Source organism: Chelonoidis abingdonii, chromosome 17 (genome assembly GCF_003597395.2).
Source record: "Chelonoidis abingdonii isolate Lonesome George chromosome 17, CheloAbing_2.0, whole genome shotgun sequence".
Taxonomy (NCBI): domain Eukaryota; kingdom Metazoa; phylum Chordata; order Testudines; family Testudinidae; genus Chelonoidis; species Chelonoidis abingdonii.
Genome location: NC_133785.1, coordinates 35,859,494 through 35,873,636, shown reverse-complemented (window position 1 = coordinate 35,873,636; position 14,143 = coordinate 35,859,494). Strand labels below are relative to the sequence as shown.

Below are 14,143 nucleotides of genomic sequence, written 5' to 3'. Positions count from 1 at the left end.
TACATTATTCATACTTCCACCACATGCAACATAAAAGTTCAGTTTTGTGTTATTTCTCTGTGTAACAACCTCCTTTGTCTGTAGCTATTTTAGCAAAAAGAACTGTTATAATTCATAGGCTCTTGAGGAGGCTAGGTTAGATTTCACTCTGAATTAATCTGTGTTCCTCTCTCCTCTGTGACTTGTGTCAGATTTGAATTAGATCCACCGTGAAGGAATTTAAAAGATCTCAGGCCAAATCCTAATAAAAGTTAACCCACGTCACAGACCCCAAGATACAACCTGGACCTGACAGTAATGGAACAGAAAGGCATTGTAGGGTGGGACTCAGAAATACTGGCAAGGCAAGGGGAGTAACTTCAACAGGCCTAGTCTTGCTTTTAAGGAGGCCTCTCTCTCTCTCTGTCACACACACACACTGAAATTCACACAACAAGCAGAGGAAAACAAGACAAAATGAAAGATATTGATCTTTATACTGATCGTTCTTTTCCCAAAGCATGTGAGTCTCATCTTCCCCCATCCACCTCAAAGAGTAGATCAAACAATATACATTTTAAAGAAGACATTACTAGCAAAAAAGCTAATACCTATTTTGGAAATTAATAGCTCCTTCAAAAGAAAAAAAATCCTTGTAAAATGAAACTAGGAAAAAAATTCTTTAAAGTTGAGCCAACTCTATTCAATTAATTGAGGGAAATAATTACATTAGTACACTAATGCCTGTATTTTTCCAGTCTTAGTTCTGGGACTGTTTTCAGTTTAATTCCTCAGTTTAGAAGTTTAACCTTCAAAGTATGAATAAATGATAACTTCAGATTCCTTTGGTGAGTCTATTTTCTTCTAGTGACTAAGTATGCAGAACCTCTTTCAGAAAGAAAAGGTTGCTCACACTGCAGGGATTCAAGCTATTGTTTCACAAAGACATTCCATGTGCAAGGAAGGGGGAGTAGCATCAGCTGTCTCTTTTGCCTTGAGCTGCTCTCCCAAAGTGGGGCTCAACCATTTTTTTTCCCTCCCATGACAAACTCTGGATGGTATCTGAACATTTGAGACTGAGTGTTTAGAAATATAAACTGCACCAGCTGTTCTGAAAAATAATCGGTCTCATGTTTCTACAGCCACATGGCAATGAGACGCTCTTATTTACTTATTTCTCATTAAAATGTCAGTCTGGGATCTGATTACTCAGATTGCGAAAATAAAGCCCTTTTTACAGTTTAGACTATTCCTCTGCTTCGGTTTCATTGTAGCAACAACCACCCAAAATACAATTCCACAACATAAATAACTTTTTAATATTTAAAAGCTTTATTGCTCTTAAAACGTAACACAGGGATACTGATCTCTCTCTTTGTTTTCTGTCCAGATAGCTGCATGGTCTTCATTACTGTAATATCAGAGCCTTCGATACCAAAACCACGGCCCTCTAACTCTGGGGCTACGGGAGAACTTGTTTAGCCGTGAGAAAGTAGCAATTTTCTAGTGTCTGGCCAACACAACTAAAGGAGATGTGATCACGGGGCAGTGTGTTACATAGTTGGTATTTCCAACATCTCAGCTTCAACCCGGCCTGTCCCTAATGCCTTTCTTAGCAGGTGATGTATGTTGCCAAAGTTCCAAGATCATTAATGCAGGAAGTTTAAATATCTGGGTTTGGTTGATATGAACACTGAACATGGGTTTTAAACAGACCCCAGGCTTGTCTTTTGAAGGTGTTGTGCAGGTTTCCTTTGAGGACAAGGACTGAGAGATCAGATACGGAGCGATCGCTCTGTGAATAGCGTTCACTCATGGAAGATAGGGTGTTTTTGTTGTTTATCATTTTTCTGTGCGAGTTCATTCGAGAACATAGTGATTTTCTGGTTTCACCCACATAGTTGTTGCTGGGGCATTTGGTGCACTGGATGAGATACACCACAGGTTGTGATTGGCATGTATAGGAACCGTGGGTCTTGAAGGATCTCTTGTGAGGGGTATTGATAATCGTACCAGTGGAGATATTATGTCTGCAGGTTTTGCATCTGTTATTCAGGCAGGGTCTGGCACCGCTTTGAGTCGGTGTGTTCTGGTCTGTGGGGAGCTTGCTTCTGATGATGAGCTTCACTCATGTGCTTAAAGTCAAGCACATGCTCAAGTGCTTCCTTGGATCATGGCCAGCACACTCAGAACTTTGCAGGGTCTAGCCCTATGCAAACTAAAAACATTAAGTATATAACTGGGTGTGGATCTGCAGCATATTGTTCAATCAGCAGTTACTGAGAGGCACACGTTTATATCCAGTCCATGGCTCTGTGCAAAATCCACGAATGTCAGCAGTCAGTCAGGGAGCAGGATGCATTGAAGTTCACCAGTGACAGCAGGATGATGAGTCACATGTTACATGTGACTAATCAGGGATCAGGCGGGGACTCATGAGAGAGAGCTAACATTGCTGCAGGATTCGCTTATGCAGCAGAGAGCTCCTGATTCTATAATCCTATCTGGGAACATATAGAGTTCTTATCCCTCCTCACTGACCCCTCACCGAAAGTGAATTTATCATGTCGGCATGCAGAGCTGTTTACATAATGAGGTGTGGGGCCGTTTCTGCTGGTACATGTGTGTATATGTGAAATCCACTTGAGGCCTCATCTCATGACCCTCTGTGTGAGAGCTTGAAAACGAACGTTGGCTTAAGAGGGAAGAATGCAGCAAACAGTTTAAACAAGTCTGCACGGGCTTGAACTAGGAGAGCTGCTTCTACAACTCATCCGGCAGCCCACTTAAAACTCAGGGATCCAGGTTCTAGTCTCACTCTGACTTCTCCCTGAAGACTCGCTTATTAAATGCATTTTTACGAGATGGTTCATGGCCTTGAATAGTGTACATTTAAAACTGACATACCTCTAAAGAAATGAACACTGTTCTCTTGCTGTAGTTGGAATTTATATTTATATGATTCAAACTGGGTTAAATTAAAAAAATATATACCTCCAGAATTTTGCATGTGCCCTTATTTACATGTCCACGGAACACAGTTCTACAACTTCTATGCATGAAAATTACAGCATCTGCAAAATTAGAGGAAGTGTTAAAATCCCTCTGCAAATTTGGCCCATCATGTTTCCCCATGAATAGTATATGATACAATATATTTTGACAAACAGCCTTTATATTAAGTCAACACACAAACAGCTAATCAGATACCACAGAGAGATGACTAGTACTTACTATTCATAGAAGTCGCACCATGGTAATGTCTAGGTTCCTCTCACTGAGATCTAGGCCCATGTGGTAGGCACTGTACACACACATAGTAAGAGAGAGCCCCCGCCCTGAAGTGCTAACAAGCTCAACAGACATGACAGAAAGGAGGCATTTATATCCTCCATCTTACAGATGCAGATCTAAGGAGCAGTGAGATTAAATGGCTGGTTTATGGTCACACAGGGAGTTTGTGGCAAAGTCAGGAGATGAACCCAGATCTCGACTCCCAGATCCAATGGCTTAACCAGAAGACCATCCCTTCCCTCATCCATTTTCTGTCCAGGGCTGGGGCTGGACACTATAATTAAATCCAAACTAGGAAGGCAAAACGTTTTGTGAAGCCAATTATTTTTTCTATTTTAGTACATGAAGACTGGATTTTGGCGTGAACCTCTGGAATCTCTCCACTTAATTTCCTCCCTAAACATTCCATACTGGGCTGAACCATTGTTCTGGCTCAGAGAGACAAAGTGTGTGTGTGTGTGTGCGGGGGCTAAGAGGACATGCACAGGGAGGTGAACTAGATTTGGATAACAAGTGTTGGAATGGACCTAGCGATAAACACATAGAGAACAAATGAAAACTAATCTAAGATCGGGAAGCGACCACAAACAATTTGACTAGCTAATGGAGCCCAGCGGCGATCACGCAGGAAGAATAAATAAATCTCTCTGGCAGGAAAGAAATCATATTAAAAGAATCCTTGTATGCTTGTTAGTATTTAAAACCACATTAATCCATATAATAATTGAGGAACACCAAGGTGTGCATATAATCCCATGCCTCCGGCGCTGGAAATCATTCTGTCTTTGATTTTAAGCCTCACGGTACAAGACAGGTGTACTCGGGTAAGGCGTATCGTAGATGAAAATCCTAGGTGGGATGAGAACTTCATCTTCCTATAAGTCTACATGCACCCTCAAGGGCCCTTAGAAACTGGGGCTTTAAAATTCTGGAGGTCTAACGGCAAAGCACAGGTAGATCTGAATTATCTGATGTACATCATGGGTCAGATTCTCAGCTACTTTAAAATCAGAGGCCATTCCTCCCCCATCAAGACACCCAGGGCTGCAGAGAGAGTGGCATAGGACCAAATGGCAACCCCTCAATATGCCAATTTACACTAGCTGAGGATCTGGCTCTTTTTATGAGGATTGCTCAGAACTCTTATTGGCAAATCAGAATTCTGCCATGTTTCTTATTCAATCATTAACCGGCAGTCAGGGCCAGCGCTACCATTTAGGCAGCCTAGGCAATCGCCTAGGGCACCAGGATTATTCAGAAGGCGGCATTTTGCTGGGGGCGGGGGGGGCGGCAGGTGGCTCCGGTGGAGGTGCCACTGTCATGCCTGCGGACGGCTGGCTGCTTGTGCGGCTCCGGTGGACCGCCCGCAGGCATGCCTGTGGCAGCTCCACCAGAGCCACGGATCAACGGACCCTCCACAGGAATGCCTGCGGCAGCTCCACTGGAGCTGCGGGATCGGGGGGGGGGGGGGCGGTGAAATGGCTGTGTGCCTAGGGCGCGAGAAACCCTAGCGCCGGTCCTGCTGGCAGTGTTGTTCCTGTTGTCTTTCTAGTCATATTTAAAGGGATAGAGACAGGTAAAAAAAAAATTTGAGTTAAAAAATCCCTTTGTTACTGTGATAAAGCCTCTGTCCCAAATCTGGACCTTAGCATCCAAAATTTGGGGGCTTAACATGAACTCCCCCAAGCTTATACCCAGCTTGGCTCTGATCTCGTTGCCACCAACCAGGATTTTAGGGCTCCTGGTCACCCCGAGTCACCCCAATCTTTCCCTAGGGGACCCCCAAGACCCAGAACCCCTGGGTCTCCCTATCTCAAATGGGAAAACAAGCTCCTCCCCCTTGTCTCCTCGTTATCTGCTCCCCAGCTTCCCTCCCTGGGTGAGCCTGGGCGATGCAGTACTTAACTCCTTGAAGGCAAAACAAAGAGGGAAATCACCCTCCCCCTGAGGTGATGCATTCAAACCTAGTAAAGCTAACATAAAGAGATTTTCCACCCCCCTTTCCTGTAGCCTCACCAGAGAAAAACCAAAAACCTCAACCAGGTTTTAAAAAGAAACCTTATATAAAAAGAAAGAAAATACAGAAAAATATAACCCACTGCATTAAGATGTCAATTACAGGCTCTTGCTTATAAGAATTAGGAATACACAGTCTGATTCAAAAAATAGCCAATTTAAACCAGTCCAGCAATTACACCCATGTAAATACAAACCAAAGCACATAACAGCCTATTGCTTGGTTTCCTTTGTACTCACACTTGATAGTAGAATATTAGAAAGAAGATTGGAGTTAGCAGAAAAGCTGTTTCAATCCATAGCCGGGAGAAACAAAAGACCCCGAGTTCCTTTCCCTCCCAGACTTTAAAAAAAATCCAGTTCTCTGATTGGTCCTCTGGTCAGGTGCTTGATTCCCCCCTGTCCACCCCTTACAGGTAAAAGAAAATTAACCCTTACCTATCTACTTATGACAGTTACCAATGACCCCATAAACTTTTCGCTGGTTTTACTTCTTCCATTTCTCTCGGCATGGATGGCAGAAGTAGATGAGTCAGTTTCAGTGGTGTTCTACACAGTCACACTCATGCTCTAGCAGAACTCTGCAAGGCTTGGTTTGCAAACATTCTTTAAGCAAGATGACTTCATTGGCATTACAGAAAAAGAATGAAATTGTGGAAAAATATTGACTGGTGTTAGATTTTGTAAAAGCCTGGGAGGGAGACGAGGAGGGGACAAAACCTAACTGTAGCCTTACAATGACCCTTTAAGATAACTTGTAAAAATGATTAGCAGTTATTTTATGCTGGGATCTACCAACTCACTGCATCAAAACCCCTCCTAACAGCACTAATCCCAGGAGCCTGTGAGAACTGGGATAATCATTTACTGCAGGTAACATCATTGGCATGTTTAGAAATCCACCGGAGTGTACCAACTGAGAATTCTTTTGTATTTACAGTAGCATATAACACTTAGAGCCACACTGACATGCAAAGGTAGCGGATGTTGCATGCTGAAATAAAGACCTAACACTGTGGGATGTGTCAGTTTTAATTTCCTTGTCCTTGATATTTCCCCTGCTTCTTACCTCTGCTGCCCAGGACACATACACTTCCAGTTTCAAAACATGTAAACTACTTTAGATTCAGTTTAAAGAAAAGAAAAGTAAATAGAGAACTACCAGCATCTGGTTTCTGATGTTAATGGTTTATACAAACAAGCTAATTAACTCCCTGATAGTACAAGTCAGGGAAGGGAAATTCCACAAGAATCAAACTGCTCCAGTCATTTCCATCAGCTAGAGGACCAAATTGATCCCACTGAACAACGGGTTGGATTCTCCGCTTTATCGTGATTACATTCAGTGAAGCAGAGAGAGAGGCAGGCGCCATGAACAGGGTTACTGTTCCCTGATTCCCAGCATCGCCCCCACAGCACGTTAGAGGATGAATCTATAGAGACAATAAAACATATTCCAAGTAAAACAAATCTATGAATCTAGAGCAGCATGAAGCTACTGTAACCTGCGCCAGCTGGCAGAGGGCCCCAAGAGAACATCTGTCAGAACACAGCATGCCCTGGCCACTTCTCGTGTCTGCCACCAACACATCTGCTGCATCAGGGGCTGTAGCGAGCGTGACCTGGCTATACTGGCCTTTTCTCTCTTGGGGACTCCCCAATCCTGTGCAATCTTCAGCTGGGAGATGGGGTCTGTTCCTTTTGCACAACCTGAGCAATGCACAGGTAGCAAAGCAAGGCAGAGCATCTAAAAATACATTTTACTTCTCCCGGATGCAAAGCTGCAATAGTTGACAACTTTAATTTTAGTGGTTAAGTCTGCAAATTTGACTAAAGCTCTAAGAGACCCTTGGCTGTTCTTTGCCCTGCAGCTTAACGGCTAGAATAGCTACTGTTGTAGCTTGAGGGTATTATAAACTAGGCCTCCTTCATATATGTCTAGCCAAAGATACAAAACAGAAGCCACTGCATGTATTAACTATTGAATAGATTCTCTGTGACAGCTGCTCAGTTCACACTACGTTGCAAAGCTCTCAAGGCCAAGACTGCAGTGTTTGTTGTGGAAGAAATTGGTCTCATGACCCTTAACACTATTAATGTTACCTTAGATCATATTTTTGTAACTTTTAAGGGACTTGTCCTGAGCCACTGCGCTATCAACAAGAGGGGATTAATTTTTTTTTGCTACATAAAGGGGGGTTTGAGTCTGGGAATGACAGGAAACCCAACTGGAGGTTATGGGGCAGCTGAAAAAGAGGAGCACTAAATACTGTCTTACAGAACGTGCCCATCACACCCCTTTCTCATATTGAGGCACAGTACAGATGCCAACATTAAGGCTGCATCAAGCTTTTGGCTTTGATGGGGCTTTTAAATATCTCTGTAGCTCAGTCTATGTGACATTTTGGAAAAATTGGAACCAGCACTGAAGCCGCTTTGAATTTCGAAAGCCATTGAGAGAGCAAGCGAGTGCTCCTGAAACAAGCTATAAACCCACAAAAATCCCTCCTACTCAGAAATGAAGTAGGGATGTTAAAGCTTGGTCTAAATTTCTCTAGCTAACAAACCACAGCCCCTGGGAACTCCAACCCCCCCACTCCCTCCTGCAGTGTCCAACAATATAGAAACCACACATTTACAATGTGAAATGTATGCCCTTAATGGAACATACCTGCAGGGAGCCCTGTGAAGATTTAGCTAGCAGAGCACCAGCTCCAGCCAAGAGTTTGGTTCCTGACACTGTCTCCCAGATTTCCTGAGTCAGCGGAGAGCGCTGGACTCTGATTCCAGTTTACTTGTCTTTACTGGTTTTTTAATACTGAGATGCAAAACACATATAAGAGTAATGAACTATGGAGGAACAACAAATACTGCACAAAACCGGTCTTGGACTGGATAGGCCTTCCCTATAATGGTTCGTCCCTAGCCATCCCACATACCCCTCACGGGCATATCTGTGTTTTCCTTCACCTAAGAGATAAATCCCTTTCCAAGAAAAAAGATATTTTCAGTTAATCTTATAAATCGGATGCTCACAGAGGCCTTGATCCATTGAAGTCAAATGGGTTTTGGATCAGGTCCGTGAAGTGATTTCTTTCATGCCAATGTTCCAGTCTTTTGAAATTGGGACTTAAGAGCTTTTCTGTCTTCTGAGATCAATTTTTTTCCACAGCTGAGGTCAAATGACAGCCATTTTGTAAAAGACTTTGTAGTCCCATGCATTGAACACCATTGTTCAGCTACTGTGGTTTTAACCTAGCTAATAAACACAATTCTTATATCATTATTTATAAAATCCTTGACCCCAAATTTCTATTACTATTAAATAATGTGCATCAAGTTACCAACCTGATTCTTACATGGTCAGCATGCATCATTTTCCAATTGACCATATTTGAACAAGTGGGCAAGAACGCACCCCATTGTTTGTCTGACTGCACCGACTCTCCTGAAAATATACTTAACAAACATCTAGGTAGCGACTTTTTGGACCATCAGAATTCTGTAATGATATATCGAAGCTGTCAAAACCCGCTACTGTATTTGTGAATAAGGGATTTCTGGATTGGTCATACATGGGGATGTGATCTCATAGTCATTTATAATTTCATCTACTGATGCCAAAGGAAAATGGAAATACTTCTTTTCTTGTAGACCTTAGATCTACTGGGGGAACTAAACGGAAAAAGGAAACATTAAATCGCTGGCAATCTTGGACAGAAGCAGCAGTTTAAGACTAACTGATCATGAATGATGGATGTTGGCCATCTTCTCCTCTGACAGCCTTCAAAGGCTCTTAGTAAATTATTGTGTCTTACTGAGATGGAAGCTCTGTGTTCCAAACATATCTAGAAAGTTCTAGTCTTCCATGGGATTATTTCCTAATCTACTCAGACTTTTTTTTTTTTAAAAGAGATTTTAGTAAAGTTGAAAACTGAAGAAAAACTCCCCCCACCAGCCCATCAGAGAAATGCTATAGAAAAGTAACAAAAACCATGGAAACAGTCCCTGTCCGCAAATCCATATTTCAGTAGATTTACTCCAGATTCACAGAAGCGAATCCAGACCAGATCAGAATGTGGCCCGATAGCTAGTTTAATGGCTGCCTTAGCCCTATGCAGTTGTATAAGACACAGTGCTTCCAGGGACTCCACATCATGTACACACAACTGACTTATCAGCGAGGAAGCCATGTGCCTGGCTGCAGTTATGTACAACTCCAGTACCAGCAAGTTGCTGCAGAAACTGAATCCCCTCCCTGAAGAACCCCAGTTATGCCTCTTGGTAACTGTGCTTCACTCCACCTCCTGATCCAGTCACCCAACGGTTTGGAACTTCTTGAATGGATTTGGGCCAGAAGTAGGGGTCAGGGCCTAGTAGACAGGAGGCTGCAGGATGGGGGAAGGGACAGGTATCATGTGTGTGGACTTAATTATAGCACCACACCAGGGTTTTCCTAGGGAGCCTGCAAAGTCTACTATTGGCCTAGTTTTTCCACAGTATAGATGAATCAGCCCATGACTTTGTGCCCTTAGAGGCTCATTAGAAATAGGATGGGTCCCAAAACGGCTCCTGGCTAAGATCAGCAGAAAGTCTTAAAGCATCCATCTTAGCAACAGCGAGTTAGGTTCACAGCACTAGACTTTGTTCATTCACAGTATGTATTCCGTCTATGTCATCTCCGTGGTGATTGCAGCCAGACCCAGAGTTGCACATTTGTTAGTCTGAAGATCAAATAAGGTGGACCGAGAACCACAACTAGAAAGTTAATATTCATGTCAAGGAGCAAAGTGACCTCAGAGAGAAGCACAAGCTGGAAGCTAATAGACTAAAATGGACTAACCTGGGCGGTAAGTCAGACTTTCAACATCCTCGGCAGCATTTTTAGATTTAAAAGACCCTGAACCAATGCTCCGTGCACATGCATTATTTCTCAGGATGTGTCTGCATTCAAAGCATCTTGGAAATAAAACAAGCATGCACACAAGGGGCTGACTTCAATGTTCTTTTGGAGCATGTGCCACCATTATATTGGAATTTGGGTTCTTTTGACTCTAAATGTGTGTCCTCCGAGTCTCTGGGAAGGCACAAAGGAAATCTCTGTCCTGTGAAAGCTGAAAGAAAACAATGCTGAATCTGAACTAGCCCAGCTAGATGGCAATAGATGAAATGTAAGGTGCCAAGGAGTTTAAAGCAGGGATTGGGCATTGCTGTAATGCTTGTAGAGACAAGAAAGAAAAATGCAACTGGATTTTCTCCAGTCTGACAGATAATATTTACAGCCTGTGGGTGGTGCCAAAATATTTCAGGAAATGCCAAAGACTTTCGGAATAAAGCTAGGGAAAACAGAATATTTAAAGACAGCTAATATAAGACTAAGAATATAGGCTTCCCACCCTATTTCAGACTCCTTGTATGATTTCAGAACGATCACCATAGTAATTATCAAGGCTAACCTCACTTCACAATCTCCTCTGGAAATTAAGCTTTAAATCTAAAATGTAAAAGCTCAGTATAAAGGCTAAACAAATCAAGTAAACTGCAAATAATCGAAATAAATGAACATTTTACACTGACAACATACTGGGATAAATCCACCCTACTAATTTCCTATCTAGAAATATGTAACCTTCATTTTAGTCATTTGAGTGACTCTATCCGGTGAGTTATAGATAGTATGATGAGAAACCAAACCCATATGGGGAAAGTACGAGCATTTGTCCAGATCTTTAGAAGGGCTGGGTACCTCACATGCTCCTTTGGTCTTAGTGCAGGGAGTCACACAATTACTTTGGTTCCTTATGTCTCATGATCTATAGACTCAGTTTTTCTTAAAGAGGAGGCATTACAGAAAACAACTACAGTGACCCAGAAAAAAAAAAGGAAAAAAAAAAAGAAAAGAAAAATGGGCAGGTTCCACACAGCACAAGTCCCAGTTTTGTCTCACTTGTTTACCTGTATCTGTTACACTGCAGCACACAGAGACATCTAGTGGCTGAAGAACGTACTGCAAGTGAATATCTCCTACTCAACACCCTTGAAAAATCAGACTAATTGTTTCTAAAATAGAGTTTTAAAGTACATTTTAAACCAAAGGTTTTACCTGTTCTGGCTTCAGCCCTGGAGGCACCCATGCATACTCTTCCAAGGCACAGCCTGAGTCATCATCAGAAGTGGAATTCCTCTGAAAGTCAAACATGAGCTTGGCCACCGTCTTCTCCATCTCCAGAGGCATTACTGTTACAAAGTGCTCTTCTTGTGGGCACTTACAGTGAAGGCAAATCTTCCTGTAAATTATGAAGAAACAGATCCAACTGTGAGTTTCATTTTGAAAAAGAAACAATCTGAGTGATCGCTGCCAATCAGCAGAGCTCAGATCCCAAACTATAAACACATACTCATTGGCAGCATGCCCCTGGCAATAACCCAATTCATCCAGAGCAGTTTTCTAATTCTGTATTTATGTCTTTTCTGGGGAAAAAAAACGTCCAGACTTGCTAAAACAACCTCGGGGAGTCAAGGACTGTAACAGATTGTTAAAGGTAGTCAGAGAGAGAATTGTTTCCTCCTTTATGCTGAGAAATAAACTTCCACAGGGCTAATAAATATGCGTAGAGCAGACTCTCAGCTAGTTTAAACTGGCAGAGCTGTAGTGACTTCAGACTGACACCAGTCGAGGACCCAGCCTGTACTATTAAATATGGACAATGTCAGTTTAAACGGAAAGATGTGAATGAAAAGTTCCTTTGCCACTCTAATCACATAAATTTGCTTTAAAATGGCATAAAACGTATTATAATCTAAGCCTGTTAAATTAAAAGATGCTATGAAACACAATCCCACGGCAATAGTCTCTCTTTCAGTTACTTAGATTGTAAGGTCTTTAGGGCAAGAATCATCTGTCACATGTGTTTGTATAGCATGTACCACAATGGGGCTCCAATCTCTCACTGAGACCTCCAGGTGCTACTGCAATACAAATAACTAGTAACAGAACACCTAAAAGTTGCCATCCATTCAGAAATGTACTAGTTTAATTCATCGCATGTATCACCCTTTTTTTAGCTCATTCAGCCTGATCTTGCATTATTAAAGTCAAGGAGAGGTTTTCCATGGTCTTGAATGGTAGTAGGAAGAAGCACTGGGGAAAGGCCAAGAAGATACACAGTGCAACCCCATTTACCTGACCTGCTTCAAGGACATGAAGCACAATCAGTGAATGGAGTGATGGGAGACTGTGTAACCAGGGAGGTTGCTGGGTCTGATTCACATTGGGGGACTGAGATTCAGAGACGAGGGAGTGAAATTCGGATGAATCGGGCTGTTATCGGTGGTACGTGATGGGTGACTGTGTAACCAGGGAGGTTGCTGGGTCTGATTCACATTGGGGGACTGAGATTCAGAGACGAGGGAGTGAAATTCGGATGAAATTCGGATGAATCGGGCTGTTATCGGCGGTATGAGAAGATAAAATGCTTTTCCGTAACACGGCCTATCAGTGTGTGCTTTCCGTTTAATGTGTAAGACTCTGCGCTCACTTGCACTATTTACTTCAGCGATGATTTACGCTACTGCAGCAAGGGCAGATTCAAGCCTGCTATCTGTTACTCAGAAAGCGATGAAGCAATACAGAAAACAAGGGCAGGAATGGGTTTACAGTTTGCTGGTTTCTTTTGCTATAATTTACGGCCAAGGAAAACCTGAAAGCAGGAACAGGTAGACTTTGTGGCCTTTTTCTCCCAAACTTCCTTATTTCATTTTAGCCATTGCTTCAAAGAGAGCTAATATTATTAGGACTCTGATCCAGTTTTTGTCTACATTTCCACAGAGCCCTTGCACCGTCGCAAAAGACAAGAAGCTCCGTTAAGTCAAGCCAGGGAGATCTGCCAGATTTTCCCATTTTCTACTTTTCATCAGATTTAAAATACACACCGACCAAATGCACAGAGTGCATCTGGCTTGCATCCAGTCCATCAAAGGGGCTCAGTATAGCCTGTGGCTGTTACCTTAAAAAATAATCCAGGCACAAATTTCATGTGAATACTTTAATTAATCAGCTACTGTGGAAAAGCAGAACAGCTGGTTTCACAACTGTCTCTATCTCATTTTATGGTATGATTACAAGCAGCTCAACATGCGACAATATGGTAGGAATAAATAATGTTGTTAGAGGCTAATAATTTGCATTTCAGAATTTGATATGTATTCTAGAGCAGTGGTTCTCAAACTAGGGCTGCCGCTTGTTCACGGAAAGCCCCTGATGGGTCGGGCCGGTTTGTTCACCTGCCGCAGCCGCAGGTTCAGCTGATCGCAGCTCCCACTGGCCCGCTGCTCCAGGCCAATGGGAGCTGCTGAAAGCAGCGGCCAGCACATCCCTTGGCCCGCACCGCTTCCTGCCGCCCCCATTGGCCTGGAGCAGTGAACCACGGCCAGTGGGAGCTGTGATCGGCCGAACCTGAGGACACGGCAGGTAAACAAACTGGCCCGACCCGGCCCGCCAGCGGCTTTCCCTGAACAAGCGGCAGACCGGCTTTGAGAAGCACTGTTCTAGAGGGTTTAGTTCTTGTCATAAACAGATAGCTAAGGGTTAACGTTTCTTTTACCTGTAAAGGGTTAACAAAGGGAACCAAACACCTGACCAGAGGACCAATCAGGAAACCGAATTTTTCAAAGCTCAGGGAGGGAATTTTTGGGTGTGTGTCTTTTGTCTGTGACTCTGTGCTCTCTCGGCTCTGAGAGAGGATCTTTTTAGCTCCAGGCTTTTCTAATCTTCTGTTTCCAAGTTGTGAGTACAAAGGTAGAAAAACAATAGGCTTATATTGTTTTTTTGTATTTACATGTGCGTAGTTGCTGG

The 14,143-nt window shown here is 42.8% G+C and overlaps 1 protein-coding gene across 3 annotated transcripts in view; it reads right to left on the bottom strand.

The window, feature by feature from the left end:
• PRICKLE2 (prickle planar cell polarity protein 2) overlaps positions 1 to 14,143 on the bottom strand; it is a 192,542-nt gene that overhangs the window by 47,252 nt on the left and 131,147 nt on the right. For all 3 annotated transcript variants that reach the window (XM_032801038.1, XM_032801041.1, XM_032801040.1), the window contains one exon: positions 11,393 to 11,576. In XM_032801038.1, the coding sequence (XP_032656929.1) occupies positions 11,393 to 11,576 (184 nt within the window). The remainder of the gene's footprint in view (positions 1 to 11,392; positions 11,577 to 14,143) is intronic.